Source organism: Myotis yumanensis, unplaced genomic scaffold, assembly GCF_028538775.1.
Source record: "Myotis yumanensis isolate MYYU_CA2020_CCGP unplaced genomic scaffold, mMyoYum1.0.hap1 SCAF_16, whole genome shotgun sequence".
Taxonomy (NCBI): Eukaryota; Metazoa; Chordata; class Mammalia; order Chiroptera; family Vespertilionidae; genus Myotis; species Myotis yumanensis.
This window is the reverse complement of record NW_027223767.1, coordinates 10,915,394-10,933,206: the sequence shown is the minus strand read 5'-3', so window position 1 is coordinate 10,933,206 and position 17,813 is coordinate 10,915,394. Positions and strand designations below refer to the sequence as shown.

The 17,813-nt window shown below is 51.8% G+C and overlaps 1 protein-coding gene across 1 annotated transcript; it reads right to left on the bottom strand.

The window, feature by feature from the left end:
* Positions 1-2,214: 2,214 nt before the first annotated feature.
* DHRS7C (dehydrogenase/reductase 7C) lies at positions 2,215-17,607 on the bottom strand. Its single transcript, XM_070393167.1, has 7 exons — positions 17,466-17,607; positions 17,080-17,239; positions 8,992-9,104; positions 7,248-7,458; positions 5,284-5,376; positions 3,476-3,631; positions 2,215-2,469 (listed from the first exon to the last, which is right to left on the bottom strand). Exons 2-7 carry the CDS (start codon positions 17,231-17,233, stop codon positions 2,261-2,263), a joined length of 936 nt encoding a protein of 311 aa, XP_070249268.1. The 5' UTR covers positions 17,234-17,239; positions 17,466-17,607; the 3' UTR covers positions 2,215-2,260.
* Between the last annotated feature and the right edge of the window lie 206 nt (positions 17,608-17,813).

Below are 17,813 nucleotides of genomic sequence, written 5' to 3'. Positions count from 1 at the left end.
GGCCCCAGCTCCAGGTCTACTCAACCTGAAGCTGTCCTCTCTGTCTCTGGCCACCAATCAAGTTTTAGCTTTTTTGTTTTGTTTTATTGCTGCAGTTGTTCCCCCTCCAGCCCTAAGCTCCCACCTGCCCTCCGATGATTCTGGTCTGAGCACCCCTCTAGCAGCCAGCTCCCTCAACAACAGTAACAAGACCTCTCAAAAAATAGGCCATTATCTGCTGCCTCTAGGCCTGTCCCACCTGCTGCTTAGCCGACTCCTGAATTCTGGTGCCACATCCTAACCATCAGCCTTGTCCTGGGTGGGCCAGGTTCCTTGATGCTCTCGCGATCCTAGGTATTTTGCTTTTTAAATAAGGTTTACAGCCTTTCCTAGCCAGTGTGGTTCAGTGGTTGAGTGTTGACCTATGCATCAGAAGGTGGCGGTGTGATTCCCTGTCAGGGCACATGCCCTGATTGTGGGCTCGATCCCCAGTGGGGGACGTGCAGGAGGCAGCCAATCAATGATTCTCTCTCATCATGGATGTCTCTATCTCTCTCTTTCCTTCTCCCTTCCTCTCTGAAATCAATAAAAATATATTTAAAAATAAATTAAGGTTTATACACGTGCATATGTGTACCATATGCATGTTCGTTTTGTAAATAGCAAATTTGAGCCCCCCTTTCATCTATAAATATGACAAAGGTTTGACTCGCAGTTACAATATGAATGCAAAAAGTGTGCCCCTACACTTTCCAAGATCCCAAGAACCAGTAACTGTTTTGTGTAAGAAAAACTAAACGAAAAGAAACACCCATCAGTAACAAGGGTGGCAGTTCCCAATGCGTTTCGCTTTGAGGATGTAAGCAAAGGCCGGGAGGCGGTGGATGCCGCGGGCAGGAGTTCTGAACATTTGTTGCCCCTTAGAACCAACTGAAAAACTTGATAAAAACAGCAGTGTCCGGGCCCCCCTTCCGGCCAACGAAGTCTAGGGAAGGGGCTCATTCAGAGACGCTGCCAGGACCGAGAATCACAGCTCTGCGCTGCTGCCTGCCCGCCGGGAGCTGCCAGCCCTGTGGCTATTGCAATTTGGGTTGATTAGAATGAAACAAAGTGAAAAGTCCCCTTTCGTAGCTGCATAGGCTACATGTCAAGGGCTCAGCAGCCACATGTGGCTTACGGTTGGTTGTCATATTGAAAAATACAGATGACAGAATGTTTCCACTGTGGACAAGAAGGGGCCGCGTGCTCACCTGACAAGCTCAGGGGAGGCCTGCCTGCTGGGTCCCGCACACGCAGAGACCGAAAGGAACCGCATAGGACGGTCTGACATGAAAACTTTCTGACTAAAAGCGAGCCATGGCGGGTAGTCATGTCCTAGGCCGGTATCTTCCCTGACAAAGGTCAGTCTGTACCTTAACTGCGCCTGTCCATTGTCCTGTTGCATCTACAATAACATACCTTTAGGATTTCAGGGTAACTTCCCTTTTCCACACCCTCACTGCCCCAGAGCAGAGACCACAAATCCCCGCATTGCTCTGTGATCGTGTTAACTGTTAACTGCTAACTCTCCTACACCCACCAGTGGAGAGAAGTATGTGTCTCTATTCATTTTACTTTTTATCCATTCCCAGAGATTTCCCCGCCTCCCCAATCTATCACCAATGGACTTCCGGTAACTCCTTGCACCTCCTCCTTTGATTGTAATGTATAGAATAAGGTGAGAAGCTGCCATTCTCCGGAGCACTTTCTCATTCCGTTGAGATTTTGCTTCCCAACAGTTGTCGTCAGTTGGGCTCAGATAAGCTCATAAAAATCATCTGCAGGTTTAAAGGTTTCTCACGGTGACACATCCCTGCAGGAAGGTCTATGTGGCAGGGCTGCCCGTGGGGTTGCCAAGCCCTGCCTGTTCTTGGGAGCTGATGTGGGCCAGTGGCCCTTACTAAACTGAAAGTGGTTTTCTGAGTGAGTTCCTAGGCAGGCTGATGGCCGTGTGTGTGTGTGTGTGTGTGTGTATGTGGTGTTAGGTCCACTCTGGTTCCTGTTTTCTGCTCAGATGTCACCCTACAGAGTCAAGAAGCTTCTGGAAGTGCATCCTGGGAATGTCGAGTGGAGACGCCCAGAGGCCCCCGGGCCATCCTTGCCAGGATGGTGAGCATCTCCCACCAGGAGGACAGGTTGGGGGGGAGGGGGGCTTGTGTGGGGCCCCCAGTGCCCAGAGGACAGAAGAACCGCGCCTGCAGGAAGGCCTTTATTCCCGTCGGGTGAGCCACTGCCCCCCATGTCAGCCCTCCTCAGGGACACTGAGCCTCTCCTTCACCCCACAGGCCACCACGGCGAAGAAGAACTCGGGGAAGAAGGTGCGCACGTACACGGCGGCCTTGGGGATGGGGTTGGCCATGAACACCTCTTGCTTCTTCCGTCTCACCGTGCGCATCACCTCCTCGGCCACGTCCACTGGGTGCACCCCATAGGTCAGCTTCCTGGAAAAGACTAAAGAGCCCCAGCGGAGGACACGGGTTCGAGCCCCAGCAGGAGCAAGCTGGTCAGGCCCCTCTGCGCGCCCAAAGGCAGGGCCCTGTGTGCCGAGCCTGGAGTCAGGGGCTCAGGGCAGCTCTGCCTTCCACTGACCGGAGGCCCTGGGCAGACACTTTACGCCTCTGCATCTCAGCTTCCTCCTCTGTGAAGGGGGCGCAGCTTCCTGCGCTATTAACTTCACAGGAGCCGTAGAAGGGATGAGGAGGAGCTGGGAGAAGCTGAAGGTGTCGGGTGAACTCAGGGGATGCTGCTGATCACGGCTGTTTGTGAGCTGTGCTTGGCCTCCTGGACTCACTCCCCCATCGTGGTTCACCCTGACTCCCTAAGGTGGACAGAGCCTCGGGCCGAGGGTAGTGAGTAGAGCATTCTAGCATAACAGTAATAACAATGTGCTGGGAACTGCTCCAAACCCTCTGGGAGCCAGAGCCCTCATTCCTCCCAATGACTCCATGAGGTGGATGGCACCATCCCTCATTTTCTAGACGGGAAACTGAGGCACGGAGAGGAAGGGAATTACTTGTGCTCAAACATCTAGTATGTGACAGAGGCAAGCTTCAGATGCAGGCAGCCTGGCTCCAGATTCTGAGCCTCTATTCTAGGGAAAGGGGAGCAGGCTGTTCTTAACGACCAAACCTGGGAAACTGAGGCTCAGAGACAGGCCGCTCCATGGCCACGGTCACAGAGCCTGTGAGTGACTGAGCCCAGCTGGCCCTGGACTGTGGGTTACAAGTTAGGGTTCTCTCGACCTGGTGCCTCTGGACTGAAGTTCTGGGGCCCCTCCCTGCCATTAGGTGGTGCAAGGACCCCTCCTTCCCCCATTACATGCTTCTGGAAGACAACCCTCCCCTCCCCCGGACCCAATAAAATCAGGCTGTCCTGAAGGCACCCCTTATGACTCCCCTCCCGCCCTCAGCCCTCAGCCCTCCCCACCCGTTCCTCTGGCTCCCGTGGAAAAGCTCACATTTGCAAATGGAGGCCTCCCAGCCCCCCTGGCCCGGGTGCGCATGGTAGGACCGGATGAAAGTCGGGCTCACGGTGCTGACCACCACATCGTACTCCTCCACTTCGGCTCGGAGGCAGTCGAAGAAGCCGAGCGCAGCGTGCTTGGAGGCAGCATCTGGGAGGGAAAGCAGCCAGCGGTGGGTCAGGGCGCCGACCCGCTTCCCGGAGAGATGGGGACAGGGCGCCTAGCACACATCCTACCAGCTCAGCTGGGAGTGCCTGGGACTCACTTCCTGGGGGAGGAAGGAAGCCCTGTGATGGGAGGGGCAGGGCCAGAGCTGGGGCTGAATCAGGTTACCACTTTCCCACTGCGCAGCCTCGGGCAAATCACTTTACATTTCTGAGGCTCAGTTGTCTTATCTTTACAATGGGGATGGGCCCGGCTGGTGTGGCTCAGTGGTTGAGTAACGACCCATGAATCAAGAAGGTTATGAAGAGATTCCCGGTCAAGGCACCTGCCCAATGTTTCTATCTCTCTCCCTTCCTCTCTCTCTAAAAATCAATAAAAACATACTTTTTAAAATATGGGGATAATATGACCCTTGCCAAGTTGTGAAGATCAAATGAGACGTCTACCACGTGCCCGGCCCACGTGTGAGCTCCCCTTCCCTGCCAGCAAGGCTGTGAATTAGGGCAGCTGCTTTAGAAAACAGTTCCTTAAACACTGAGGAGTTCCCACGCAAGCAATGAAAGCATGCGTCCACACAAGATCTGGTCCATGAATGTTCACAGCAGCATCATTCATAAGGGCCCCAAAGTCCATCAACCCAGACGTCCATCAGCTGATGAATGATACATAAAATGTGGTCTATCCATACAATGAAACAGGATTCGGCCATCAAAAGCAGTGGAGCGCTGACACATGCCACGGATGAACCTTGAAACGTGCTGCTGAGTGAAGGAAGCCGGTCCCCAAGGCCCTCGCACTGATGCCCCGTCTATGTGAAAGGTAAGGTCACAGTGGCGATTGAGCCGGGCTGCGCACCCCTGTCTGTGGAGAGCGGCTACAGTGTTTGGACAGGTTCAAGCCTCGGACTAATGAGAGGGCACAGTCCTCTCAGGGCCACGTGCAAGTCCAGCTTGGAGGGCAAAGCCCTCCCAGCACAATGATAGCCAACAGCTGTAGCGGTAAGCTTGAACCTATGGTCCAAACATGTGGCCCCACGTGTCTAAATATGGGCTTGATAGAGTTCAGGTGCATGTCATTGAGTAGGATCGAAACCCACAAGAATGTTGTAAACATCTTGACCGCGCCCTTACTTTGCCTCCTGGAATCTGGCTATAAAATAAAGACACAGCTTGTAGTCCATGGCATCAGAGAGGGCAGTGTCCTGCCCAGACCCAGCTTTCTTCTCTTGTCTGTCTTTTCTCCATCCTTCACCGCCCCCTCTCAGGGTCACCGAACCTGGCTGAGCTGGTGCGGCACATAAGGCGCCCTGGGGCTGAGTATGCCATGGCCGTGCTGGCTCACCACACCTGTCCGGAGTGTGGTGTTCGTCTGGCACTGATCACATTCAGCCAAGGATGACCTGACACTGTGAGACATGAGCCTCCGGGGAGCGGGCCCTTACTTTCCTGTCTCCGTGTCTACCACGGCCACCCTCGGGCTATGGGTGCTCAAAATAAGAACTGAAGGGGTGAGAGGAAATGCAACAGGCCATTTCATTTTTGGACCTTCTCCCATGGCACCATACGCCTCGTCCTTGACACAACACCTCTTGTTTTATAAAACATGGAAGACAAAACATTCCTGTCTTGGCAACTTACAGGCTGTACGGAATGGGATCCCAAGCTTCCCTTGGATGTTGTTCACTAGCACGATTTGGCCCGTCCTCCGGGAGATCATGTTGGGAAGCAGGACTGGAAAGCGCAGGACAATGAGTCGAGGTTAATAACCTGAGACCAAGTCAGCGGGAACGGGCAGACCTCCCCAGACCCGTTTCTCAGGGCTCCTCCATCTCCCGGTGACAGGATGAGTATGGAACGGACCCACAGCCATCACTTGTCCAGTTTTCCTAAGAGTGGGCTGGTCTCAACTGGTGAATGAATTGCTGGGCAACTTTCAACGACCCCCCCACGTGCACAGGGACACCGCCAGTAGCAAGTCTGCTGTTGGTTCCAATGTGCCTCCAGCACCCTCGTACATGTGCTGATCTTTTAACAAAGCGAGGAAAGACCTCAGCCCTGGGGAGAATTTTCTACTTTGCTCTGATTTCAGGTTTCCTTCTATTTATGGGAAGAGAAAGGGGTTTCTAATTTATGGTGGTATTAGAAAGATTTCCTCCCAAAGTGAATTCCTTTAAAATGGAGAGAATTGCCCTGCCCGGCTTGGCTCAGTGGATAGAGCATCATCAGCCTGCGGATTGAAGGGTCCCAGGTTTGATTCCGGGTCAGGGCACATGCCTGGGTTGCAGGCTTGATCCCCAGTGGAGGGCGTGCAGGAGGCAGCCAATCAATGATTCTCTCTCATTATTGATGTTTCTCTCTCTCTCTCCTCCCTTCCTCTCTGAAATCAATAAAGAAATATAAAATAAATAAATAAATAAATAAATAAATAAATAAATAAATAAAATGGAGAGAATTCAGAGAAAGATATGAAGGAAGTAGCAGTACCGGTGGAAGAGGAATCTGACAAAAGTTAAAAGACTCAACTTTCTGATGGTCAACTGAATCCGGCGCCTGCGTGTTCAAGGCGGGCGCACAGAGACTCGGCCAGGGAGTGGAGTCCAGGCTCCGAACGTTAGAGGCGCAGCCAGGGAGACACCCAGCCCTGGCCTCTCCCACTCCACTGTGCATTCCTCACTTGGATGTCCTCGAACCCTGACTCCCCAGAGGTTAACTGAAGGGCACAGCTTGGTGTGTCCCCAGGGACTGGGCCGGAGGTTCTTATTATCTCTGGGCACCATGTTAGAAGCTCTGGGAGGTCATCTTTCTGCATGAAATATTTTTTTTTCCTTCTGTGTCATCATCGCCATTAGCATGGAGATCCTGGCTGCAAAATCCTGCTCCCTCAGCCTCCACCAGGGAACCCCACTCCCTACATGTAGGAATTCTCTATGCTTATATGCTCCTTCTTGGGGTTCTGCTATGCTAAACTTTTTGTGGGGAAGGGACTTCGCCTACTGGTCCTATTCCATGTCCTCTCCAACCCCAACCCCCTCGGCTTCAGACCTTCATTTGAACTTGGCAGTGAAAAATGCTCACACAGGAACCACCACTTGGCCCTTAAAAGGGATTCCTGCCCTCCCTGTTTCTTGCAAAGGGAGCGACAGTATTCTGGGTCCTCTTGTACTTTGGGGATAAACTGTTTTCCTCTTCATTACTGAGGGCAGAAGCTCTACCTTTAAAAAAAAACTGTCATGGTTAGAAGAAGATTGGCTGCAAGGCTGATAGGTCAAAATCGATGCAGAGCATGAAGACAATGTGCAGAGATATGGGATGGAGTTGGAAGGAAGCCATGGATATAATGAGGAGAGGAGGGAGGGAAGAGAAGGGCTTGGGGAACGGTCCTCAGAGAGGGAGGTTGGATAGACCAGGAAGATACTTCCAAAGCCCCTTTCCTTCCATCAGCATTTATAGTCAGAATGTCGAAGGCTTTCACCAAATAAGTAGGGATTTTTCTGAGGGGCTGGAGACTTCTTCTAGAATTGGATGCCCGTCTGTCTACATAAAGGAGCCCTCCCTGGCAGCTGGTGGCCCAGAAGGCCAGAGGAAGGTCACACTCACGAGACCTTTGGTCAGTGTGATGGGCCCAAAGTAGTTGGCATCCATGATCCTTCGGTCCAGCTCCAGGGAGATCTTGTCGGCCGGCCCCTTCACCTTCAGGCTGGCGTTGTGGAGGAGGATGTCCACGCAGCCGTAGCAGCCCAGGACCTCCTTGGCCACGTCCTGCACACAGCTGACATCCGCCAGGTCTAAGAAGACCAGCTTTGGGGTGAACGTCTGCCGAATCAACGAGACAGTCAAGACACGCGCGGGAACACCCCCTCTTCACACGCTGGGGCCCTTCGGTCGAAGAGCCGCCCCTTTTTCAATTCAGAAATTCAGACACATGAAATGACTCTGAAAACTGATGAGGAGAAAGCAGAAATGACCACGGGAGGGAGGGAAGTGATGCAGGCTGCGTCCTTGGGGACCAGAGCCACAGCAGCCGCAGCACAAATCCAAACGTGCAAATACGCAGCCATAAGTCTGCGCGTTTGGCCACGGGGCCACAGCTAGTGATCCACGTGACTATGGCCCTTCACACGGGGCTGTGTCCTGATTCCAGTGGTGGTGTCGTTATTTAAAACGTTTCTGAGCTTTCTGGAAACTGCTTTCCAAAATGGCTTACAAGCCACATCTGGCTTAAAAATTTTTTCCCCTTTAATTTTCAATTGCACTTGACATGGAATATTCTATTAGTTTCAGGTGGATAGCATAATGACTAGACAGTCTATGACTTGCACAGTGATCCCCCGGTAAGTCTAGTGCCTCCCTGACATCATGCAGCGTTACTGCGATATTACTGACTCTTATTTCCTAGGCAGTACTTTGTTTTGTAACGGCCCACATCCAGCTTTGCAGCCAGGCATGGTGGTGAGCTCTAGACACGTGTTGTCATGGAGACTCATGTTTAGAGGGATAGGGATGGGAAAACTGATGAGACCACGTGGTCAGAACAATCTCAGTGCTTAACAGACACTAGTCCTGAGATACAACCTTGAAAAGAGGGTCTCCTGACCCAATTTGCTTGGGGAGTTAAATACTCTTTTAGGAGGCACACAATGCACCTCATTAGCATGTCAAAGGCTCTGGAAAGTCCCGTGGGAAAGTCATCAGCCAGAGGAGCATGGCTTACTCAGCATCTCCGGACCACGGCCCTCAGAACCTTGTGTTCCCTCATTCCCTAAGAACGTCCCGGGAAACACACCTTGGAGGGTCATGTGCTGTCCTGTTTGCTCCACCTTATCATCTACCACACTTGGGTCTGAATTATTGTTGGCTATTTCCAAATGCCAAGTTCAACATCACGGGCAAAGATTTAAAAAGTCCCGGAGGGAGCTGAAGGCAGTTTCCCTACAGCGCTCCGGAAACGCTCTGAAAACGGCAGCGGCGCTGAAATACGCGGTCACCTCCCAGGTGACTCCTTAGGGGGGGTTTCTCCCACTGATCTCTTTGAAGAAAACATCATTTGAGGTGATATACCCTCCCTCTGGATCCTCTTTGGCTCTGACTTAAATAGAATGGAGTGGGGGTTGGGGAGTCAATGGCTGGGGGACACGATTAGGCCTGGCCAGTGGTCAGTGAATTAACTGACCCCTATGACTGGCAGACATGCTGTGTCAAGATGAGCGAGGGCGTCGCCTTATATTCCCCCAAAGTTATCACCACATTTCCCCCCATTTGACCAAAGAGCTGCTCTTTAACCACCTGCGAAGGTTACGAAGGTTAAGGGTGCCCGGGAGCTGTCCAGGCTGACTGCCGAGGCCTCACCTTGCTGGGGTCGGCCACGCTGATCAGGGCATCGTAGAGGTTCTCCAGCCTCTCCCAGTTCTTCCCGCACAGCACCAGCCTGGCGCCGCCCGTGTGGAACACCCGGGCGCACTCTGTGGGGAGAGGGAAGGAGGGCGGGGCGCACTGTGTGGATGGAGCCACGGATGGTGAGCCCCTCTGCAGTGCAAATTCAAAAATTCAGAGTCTCAGAGATCAACCAAAGGCCTTGTATGCATGCATAGAAGCCTAACCAATGGACACAGACACCAGGGGGGGTGAGGGCATGAGTGGGGCGATAGGGGGGTATTGGGGGGATAGGACACATAGGTAATACCTTAATCAACAAAGAAAAAAATGGAAAAAAATTTAAAAGAATCTAAAAGTCATAGGACCCCGAGGTCTTTCAGAGTTCATTTCACTCCGCCTCCTCCCTGGGCTGGAATCTGTTCTCATTGCTACCCTTGGTATGTGGCCTCCTGTGACAGGGACCCCATCGTGAGGTGGGACAGCCCTTTGTTCACAGGTGAGCTCTGATTATGAGAACATTCTTCCTTAAACTGGACAGAACCATGACCCTGCCCACCGAGGCCTTCTGACCATGGCCCTAAATTTATCTCAATCTCAAGATATCGGGAACAGCCCATGTATTATTTTTCAGACCAAATGGCACCAGTTTTCTTTACATAGTCTCTGTAGATAAATACTCCAGCCAGGGTTCTTTCTATTAAAAAAGCAAACCTGCCTTCTGTCTAGTCCATTTGACTCTGGACTAACTCCCAACTCACCCAATACAGGACTTTCCCAACCGGGCAGTGGCTGGTAGGCACACTGCATTCTTGGGCAGCAATAACACTGCCATTTAAGAACAATGAAAGCTAACATATCTCGAGAGTTGACTTGTTCCAGGGACTCTTAAAGGAGATGTACAAGTATCAGCACATTAAATTCTCACAGTAGCCCTCTGAGGCCGTCCCCTGGTTGGGCGGCCTGGAAGCAGAATCGGGGTGGCCAGGATTTACTGAGCGTGCTCTTCAGGGAACACCTACCAGGAGTTAGGCCTCGGGGTAGTGGCAGGCAAGGATGGGGTCCCAGGAAAAGTCCAGCTGTGGCTGGATCCAAGGAAGGCTCTGGAGCAAACCCAACCGCAGAGCTGTTCTCCCTGGAGGCAGGAGGCCCACACTTTCCTACCCCTGTGCCAACCAGTCGCTGACTGTGCTGCCTCCCCCTGGGTGTGGGTGCAAAGGGTGTTTAACTCCTGGGCAAGTCAATGTCCACAGGCAGAGAGACGGTGAGTCTTTGAGCCTCGGCAGCCACAGCACCTACTGGGGGGCGGGTGCCTGCTACTGTCCCATTGCCCACCAAGCAGAATGCGGAAGGCTGGCTGGGCAGCACCGGGAGGCTGGGTCCGAGGGTAACGGCTCGAAGTGACCTTATGGGTGTGATAGTCTCCTGCGAGCTTAGCGGCCGGTGCAGGTGAGAGAAGGGAGCCAGACAGGTGGCTGGGACAGCACTGTGGGCAGGGGGTCGTGGTGTTGGAGAGAGCGCGACTGAGTTGCTGGAGCTGGCGATGTAAGCCAGATGGAAGCAGGAGAGACGGCAGAAGGGGCCAGAAAGAGGAACAGCTGATCAGGGCATCGTAGAAATTCTGTGTTACTTTCCTTTCCTACCTGGACCCACCAGAGTGGCTCCCACAAGAAAGGGAGGCGAGAAGGGCCATTCTGCCATCAAGGAGGTCGAGATCAGAGAATACATCATCGACACTCCCAAGTGCACCCATGGCGTGGCTTTCAAGAAGCATGCCCCTTGGCACTCACAGAGACCCGGAAAGTCGCCACGAAGGAGATGGGAGCTCCAGGTGTGCGCACGGACACCAGGCTCCACAGGGCTGCCCGGGCCACAGGAATAAGGACTGTCCCACACCGCAGCCCGGGGGCCGTGGTCCAGAAGACGTGAGGAGGGTGAAGAGTCACCAAACAAGTTCCATGGGCCTGTCACCACTTTCAAACCTACAAACAGTTAATGCGGGCGAGAACTAGCTGCTGCTGATCAAAGAAAGCGATAAAACTCCAAAATAAAGCACCACAAACTGCTAACAACGGCACCTTAAATCATTAGGACCACAGAGAATGGAAGGTTTCTCTAAACCAGTGATGGCGAACCTTTTGAGCTCAGCGTGTCAGCATTTTGAAAAACCCTAACTTAACTCTGGTGCTGTGTCACATATAGAAATTTTTTTGATATTTGCAACCAAAGTAAAACAAAGATTTATATTTTTGATATTTATTTTATATATTTAAATGCCATTTAACGAAGAAAAATCAACCAAAAAAATGAGTTCGCGTGTCACCTCTGACACGCGTGTCATAGGTTCGCCATCACTGCTCCAAACGTAGGTATTTTATTGAGAAAGAGGCATGATGATTGTGGGTGGCGAAGTTCAATAAAGATGTGAATTTATTTGCAGCGGATTTGACGCAGGAAATCAATGTTCCAGCTTGCCTTGGAAAGTGACAGAAAGATCTTAAACTTCACTTGGAACAATAAATACGCAAGAAAAGCAAAGGCCATTCTGAGAAACGATATTGGGGATGGACTAATTGAAACCGTTGTTAAAACGTATCATAAAGCTACAGGAATTAAAGCAGTGGCTCAAGTATAGACAGAAAATTTGATTAAAAACAGAGCCACATATTCATAAGAGTTTAGTATTTAATGAAGTTATGAATCAGTGTGAAAAGAACATATTATTTAGGGGTATTTGGACCACTGCTTAACTATTTGGGAGGGAAAAAAATCTAGATGCAATATATTGAAATGCATTAAATAACTAAATGTAAAAACAGAACCATAAAAGAACTAGAAGGAAGGAGAAATGAATATATAACCCTGCTCTGGGGAAAGATCGTTTAAGCATGAAAGGAAGAAATCATAACAGAAATGATTTATAGAGCTGTATCCTTAAAAGAGCTTCCTTTACATCAGAAAACATAAATAAAAATTAGGACCGAGACAAATTGAGGAAACAGGATTTTTATTGGAAGTTTGACCAGAGCAAATAGATCTAAAATTCCAAAGTTAGTGGCCAGTCTAAGATGTAAATTTTCAAAGGGATGAACCAAACCCTGTTTTAAGGATCCATTTGTGTCCAAATATAGGACACAAATGGATCAAGAAAGAGGAGGAAGGTCTTTGAAGAAGGAATTTTGGGGGAAAGAACTGTTAGGTGAGTATTTGCCCATTTCTCCCCCCTAGAGAGAAGGTGCCAGAGGGCCTGTGTCAACAGCTCCCTAGGAGCTCCTTGCAGCTGGGATCCAGACCCAAGTCTGAGTCAGACCTGAGAATCCAATGGAAAGGACCATGGGCCAACAACTCTCCCTGGAGCAGAGGAGGGGAGAGCTGGCCGCCCCACGGGGTGGGTTTGTATTGTTGAGGACCCCACCGCACAGCCACAGCGACCGACCAGACGTAGGGTGTGGCTGGTTGGGAGCTGGCAGGAGGGCAGTGGGTCTCACGCAGAGGGCCTGGGGGGTGCAGACCCTCAAAGACGGGCTGAGCCGTGACTGATCCAGCAGAGCACAGCCCTTCACAGGAAGCGTGAACAGATGTTCCCGGGAGAACTCTGCTGGACCCAACACGCCCCCCGAGGAAGACTCAGACTCGGTTTAAACATGTGCCATCTCCCAAGTACCAGGCAGGTCAGACTGATTCCTGCTCTCCCGCTACCTCCTCCTCCCGCCTTCACCCCAGACGGGTCAGGAAGAGCGGCCGTCTGGTGGGTAACCTGCCCTCCGGGAGGAGCGGAGAGGGGACAGAAAGTTCACCTTTCATGAGAATTGGCACCTTTCCTAACGTATTGGAGGGCATCCCATTTCTGAATCGACAGAAATGTTTTATAGCCACAGGGTTTTGCATAAACTAATAGTCTCAGAAAAGCCATGGCACCACCTGATTTTTTTAAGAGAACCAACATGCAGCCCAGCCAGTGTGGCTCAGTGGTTGAGCAACTAACGATGAACCAGGAATTTACTGCAGTACACATGCCCGGGTTCTGGGCTCGGTCCCCGGTAGGCGGCGTGCAGGAGGCACCAATCGATGTTTCTCTCTGATCACTGATGTTTCTATCTCCCTCTCCCTCTCCCTTCTTCTCTGAAATCAATAAAAACACATTAAAAATATCTTAACAAATCAAGGTGCAGAGAAGTAATCCCCGCTGCATGTGTCACCTCAGCCCCCATTCCGGCTGGTTGCACCTGTGAGCATCATGAAGGGGCTGAAAACAAATAGATGAGTGAGTGTTCTTGAGTGGGTGGGGGTCTATGCCTTATGTTGTTTTTACTTAAAAATTCTTTAATATCTGTGGCTTTTATAGAAACAGAATCCATTTGGAGGGAGGAAGGCTTCTGAGGCTCAGCTGTCATTTGAGTGGCAGCCCCTGGGTGTGGGGCAGCCACGATGGTCAGCTGTGCTGGTCGGGGTTTTACAGACCAGAGAAGGGAGGCTCAATGACATGAAATGATTACCCCGAGTCCACAGCTGGTCCCTGGTGAAGCCAGGACGTTACCCCACGCAGTGAGGTTTCCCACACCGGGCCGCCTCTTGGCCCATGCCCCCTGCTGAGAAAGGAGCATGTAGGGGAGGACTGTCACCTGCCCATACTCCCCCGCCCTCTCAGGAAGATGGGACACACTTACAAGCTGGGCAAGGGGCAGGTGAGAAGCCTGTGGTCCAGAGCCAGACCAAACCTGTGGCCTTGACCTCATTAGGAGGGGCAGCCAGGAGTGTTCCCTACCATCGTCCCATGTCCCCTCTTCTCTGCTTAAACTGTGCCTTTCCCAGGCCTGGGAGATGGCCCAGTGGTGCGATCGCTGCTTTGGTCCAGCAACCCCCAAAGGCACAGTCCCAAACACGTGGTCAGTCGTTCTTGCTAATGCAAGGCGCCAGGTGTGCCCAGGTGTTCTTATATTTATTCTTTCTCAGGCTAGCCCAGCACAGCACCTGTCCTGTGTCAAGCAAGTGGGCACCAGGCTTTTTCTCTTTCAGGCAGCGAACGTAAGTCGAGCCCTCAAATCTAAGATGCCAGAGACTGCAAGTTGCTTCCTGACATCAGAGGTATTAAAATGCAAACAGATGGCCTGTGAATGCTGTAAAGTGCTGTTGATTGAAAGACAAGCAGCTCGATCTCAGAAATGTTTGACAATGAATTGTCGTGCATCCTAGAGGCGGTGGAGCAGGCAGGGCTGTGCTCTCTGAAGTGCTGTGGTTAGGACTTTTGAGCGTTACTCTTGCTGCAGCGACAGTGGGTCCCAGGTCACTCGATTCTTGACTTGGCTGAGTGGTGTGGGTTTGGGTGAGGGTTAGATGTCCTGATCTTTGGCTAGTAAACAGCTGTTTCCTTAGTAAACAGCTGGGCGCTGGGCTCCTTGTTGCTCCCCCGGGTTAGGTCAGGTTCCCTGGGCCCAGGGCTGTGCTGTGTGCTATGCACAGTGCCTCTCACTTTTTTCTTGCCTTGGACCCAAGAAATGAGGCGTTTTGAACCTAGAATCGCTGTGGTCAGAAGCGTGCTCTGGCTCGGCATTTATTTAAGGTCACATACACCCAGCTTGTCAAGTTACTTCTAGACACTTGGACTTAATTTTTTCTGCTTTGCCTTTCTTTCCAGAGCGGGATCCATACCATACAGTAAAAAACAACAACACTGACAGTAGTCACGACAGCGACTAGGCCATGGACCTCAGAAAATGCTATTTGCCCTTGAGGTGTATTCGCTTGGGCATTGGATTTGTACAATGTGTGACTGTGACTTAATGAGACTTAAAAAAAGAGAGAGACTACTAACACACGCATACATCTCCCAGCAGTGGAGAGAACAGTAGCTCTATCTAGGAAGACAGAGAACCAGGAAGGGCACAGAGGAGCCGAGCAGCCTCCTGACCAACAGGACCTAACACACATTTGCAGAACACTCTACCCAAAGCAGCAGGATGTGCATTCACCTCCAGGGGCCGTTCACCGAGGCAGTTCACTTCCTGGGCCATAAAACACACTCAACAAATTCAAAAGAATTGAAATCACACAGAGTATGTTCTCTGGTCATATTGGAATCTAGTTAGAAATCAACGAAACAAGTACATAACGGCATACTTACCCCAAGGAGTGCCTTCTCTCATCAGATGGCCACTTTTAGAGGATGGTCCTTACATACACATTTGGGGGGTACTTACTACACACCCAGCTTTGAGCTAGGTGGTGGGGACACTGCAGGTGACCAAAACAGTCTCCTGCTCAGGGGGCTCATGTCTAGAGCCCAACTGAGAAACGCATGGATCCGGCACAGTGTGGGAAGGGCACCAGCGGGTGTGTTTCTATGAGGAGCTCGGGAGCCCAGCGGTCAGTTCCTCGGGGACACCAAGGCGTCAGGGAAGATTTGCGATGAAGGGGCCCCATGTGCAGCTGGGCTGATGCTGGTGGGCCTGTTCTACTTAAAGAACAAGGGTTCCCCGAAGACTTTGACTCTGAGTGTCTGTAAGTGGGTGTCTCTGCTCCAATTCCCCAGGACAACTGCTGCTTCCTGTTGTCTTGAGTCTGGTCTGGTTGACAAATGTGTGTGTGTCCTGCTTTGTCCCTGTAGAGCAGGGGTTCTCAACCTGTGGGTCGCGATCCCTTTGGGGGCCGAATGACCCTTTCACAGGGGTCGCCTAAGACCATCGGAAAACACGTATATGATTACATATTGTTTTTGTGATTAATCACTGTGCTTTAATTATGTTCAATTTTGTAACAATGAAATTGGGGGTCACCACAACATGAGGAACTGTATTAAAGGGTTGCGGCATTCGGAAGGTTGAGAACCGCTGCTGTAGAGTCTACAGTGTAGACGATGGAGTTCGTGCCCCCTCCCTTTTGAGTCCTGCGTGGAAGGATGCAGGCTATCCTCTTTGGGAATTGCTTCTGGGACCCACATAGGGGCCACACAGGGAACCTAGTTCATCCACCTTACACTTAAACAAAAATTACATGGTGACCCCAAGTTGATCACCCACTGAAATGGAGCCCATTGTCAGGGCAGGCAGATTGGCTCCCATTGGGGCGCCCAAGAGAATGAGGCTCTGAGAGAGAATTCCCAGCAGGAGGACGAGGCATCCAGCGCCCCAGGGGGACTCTTTGGAAGGGGCAGTACATTTCAGCCCTCAGGATGCAGTGGACTCGACGGACACTTGCTAAGTGACCTCATGAATGTCTGGCAGGTGTGTTCTTCATTTGGTTAAAAATAACAAAACAACAGCAAAAATGACACCCAGACCATGTAACGTATGGGCTGCACCACCATGGTTAGAAAGGACAGAGTCAAATCCTATAAGCCTGAGGACATCATGCCACAGATATCGCCCGTGGAAGGGCCCTCTGAGACCATCTCACTCAGGGCCTGCAAACGTACATGCCTCTAAGGCCACGAGGTAATGTGCTTGAGGGAATCAGGTCGAGTGTGGCACCTAAGAATCGGCGGGGGGCGGGGGGAGGGGGCGGCACACCAGAGCATGCACGCCCATCATTTTACCACTGCTCACACTTGAGTGGTACCCACTACAGCTCCGGCCGCTGCTCTAAGAGCATTCTGTCTATTAATTCATTAGTCCCTCACCACAATATTGTGAGGTGGAGATTACTAGTAACCCCACTTACAGATGAGAAATCCAAGGCAGAGAAGTGACACCACCAGAGAAATGAAAATGGGAGATCCAGGAACTGAACTGAGCTCCCAAGTGTAGGCTGATAACCAACACACTGCCCCAGCTAAGGGCTTCCCATTTCAAAATTTCTGGAGACTCTATGAGAGCAAAACAAGCCACACCTGCAGCCTCTTAGGCTGTGAGTTTGCAGAGATCCCAGGGCCCTCATTTCTCAGGCGAGGGAGCTGCAGCCTCCAAAGGAGAAGGTTTGCACCATGTGTGACCTGCTGGTGAATGACCGACACCAGGAGAGAGCGCGGCCTTGACCCCCACCCGCCTCGCAGGCTGGCCCGCACCCCACCCTGCGGTTGCCTATCCCTCGGGGCAGGAGTGGGACCGAGTCGGGGTGAAAGCCGCTTACCCTTGCCCAGGCCTGAGATGGCATCGGTGATCACCACCACTTTGTTCTGCACGGCCGACTTTGACCACAGCCTGGACACCTCTTGGTAGATGAAGAGAAGGCCGCTGATTCCCAGGAGCAGCAGAGGCAGGGCGAGCACTGCTGTGACCCCCATCTTGTTCTGGGGGAAGTGGCAAAAAGGCACTGGCTTTGCACAGGGTTTCTGACCAAGACACCGGGGGCGGGGGGTTGGGGGGGCGCGGGGGAGGCCCAGGGCTGCAGGGTGGAGGCCCTCGTGCACCAAGCCCTGAGTGCCCTCAGGAGCCGGGCTCTGTGCAGCCCCAGGCTGCTTCCGAGCTGAACACCCTGCTAATCCCCCCCAGTCTGATACATAGGAAATTACTCACGGCGTCTCCGAAAGCAACGTGAATCCAGGGGCCTGCCCTCCCGAAGGTTAATTATAAATTTAATTAAAATGAGTCTGCATTTTTGGAAGGAAGTCCATGTGTTAAGGCCACTTGCTTGGGCCCTAATGGCTATTTATAGGGCTCAGGGCACTGGAGGGCTTTCAGGGTAAATATAGTGTCTGCTCTGAGATTCTCGGACACATGCTGGCCGGCTCTGATTTCAGGGCTCTTGCCAGCACTCTGACAGCTCTCCACTTGCCTGGCTATTGGAGGTTCCTCTGCCGTTCGAGGCTGGGTATCCGGGGGCAGGACCTGGGATTTCAGCGCCAGCATCCTTGCCCTCGCTTC

Coding starts and splice junctions, on each gene's coding strand:
- DHRS7C (XM_070393167.1), bottom strand. CDS start 17,233: ATGGGGGTCACAGCAGTGCTCGCCCTGCCTCTGCTGCTCCTGGGAATC. Junction 7,459..8,991: donor GCGTGGCCGACCCCAGCAAG/GTGAGGCCTCGG, acceptor TTGATTCGGCAG/ACGTTCACCCCAAAGCTGGT. Junction 3,632..5,283: donor GATCCCATTCCGTACAGCCT/GTAAGTTGCCAA, acceptor TTTCCCTCCCAG/ATGCTGCCTCCAAGCACGCT.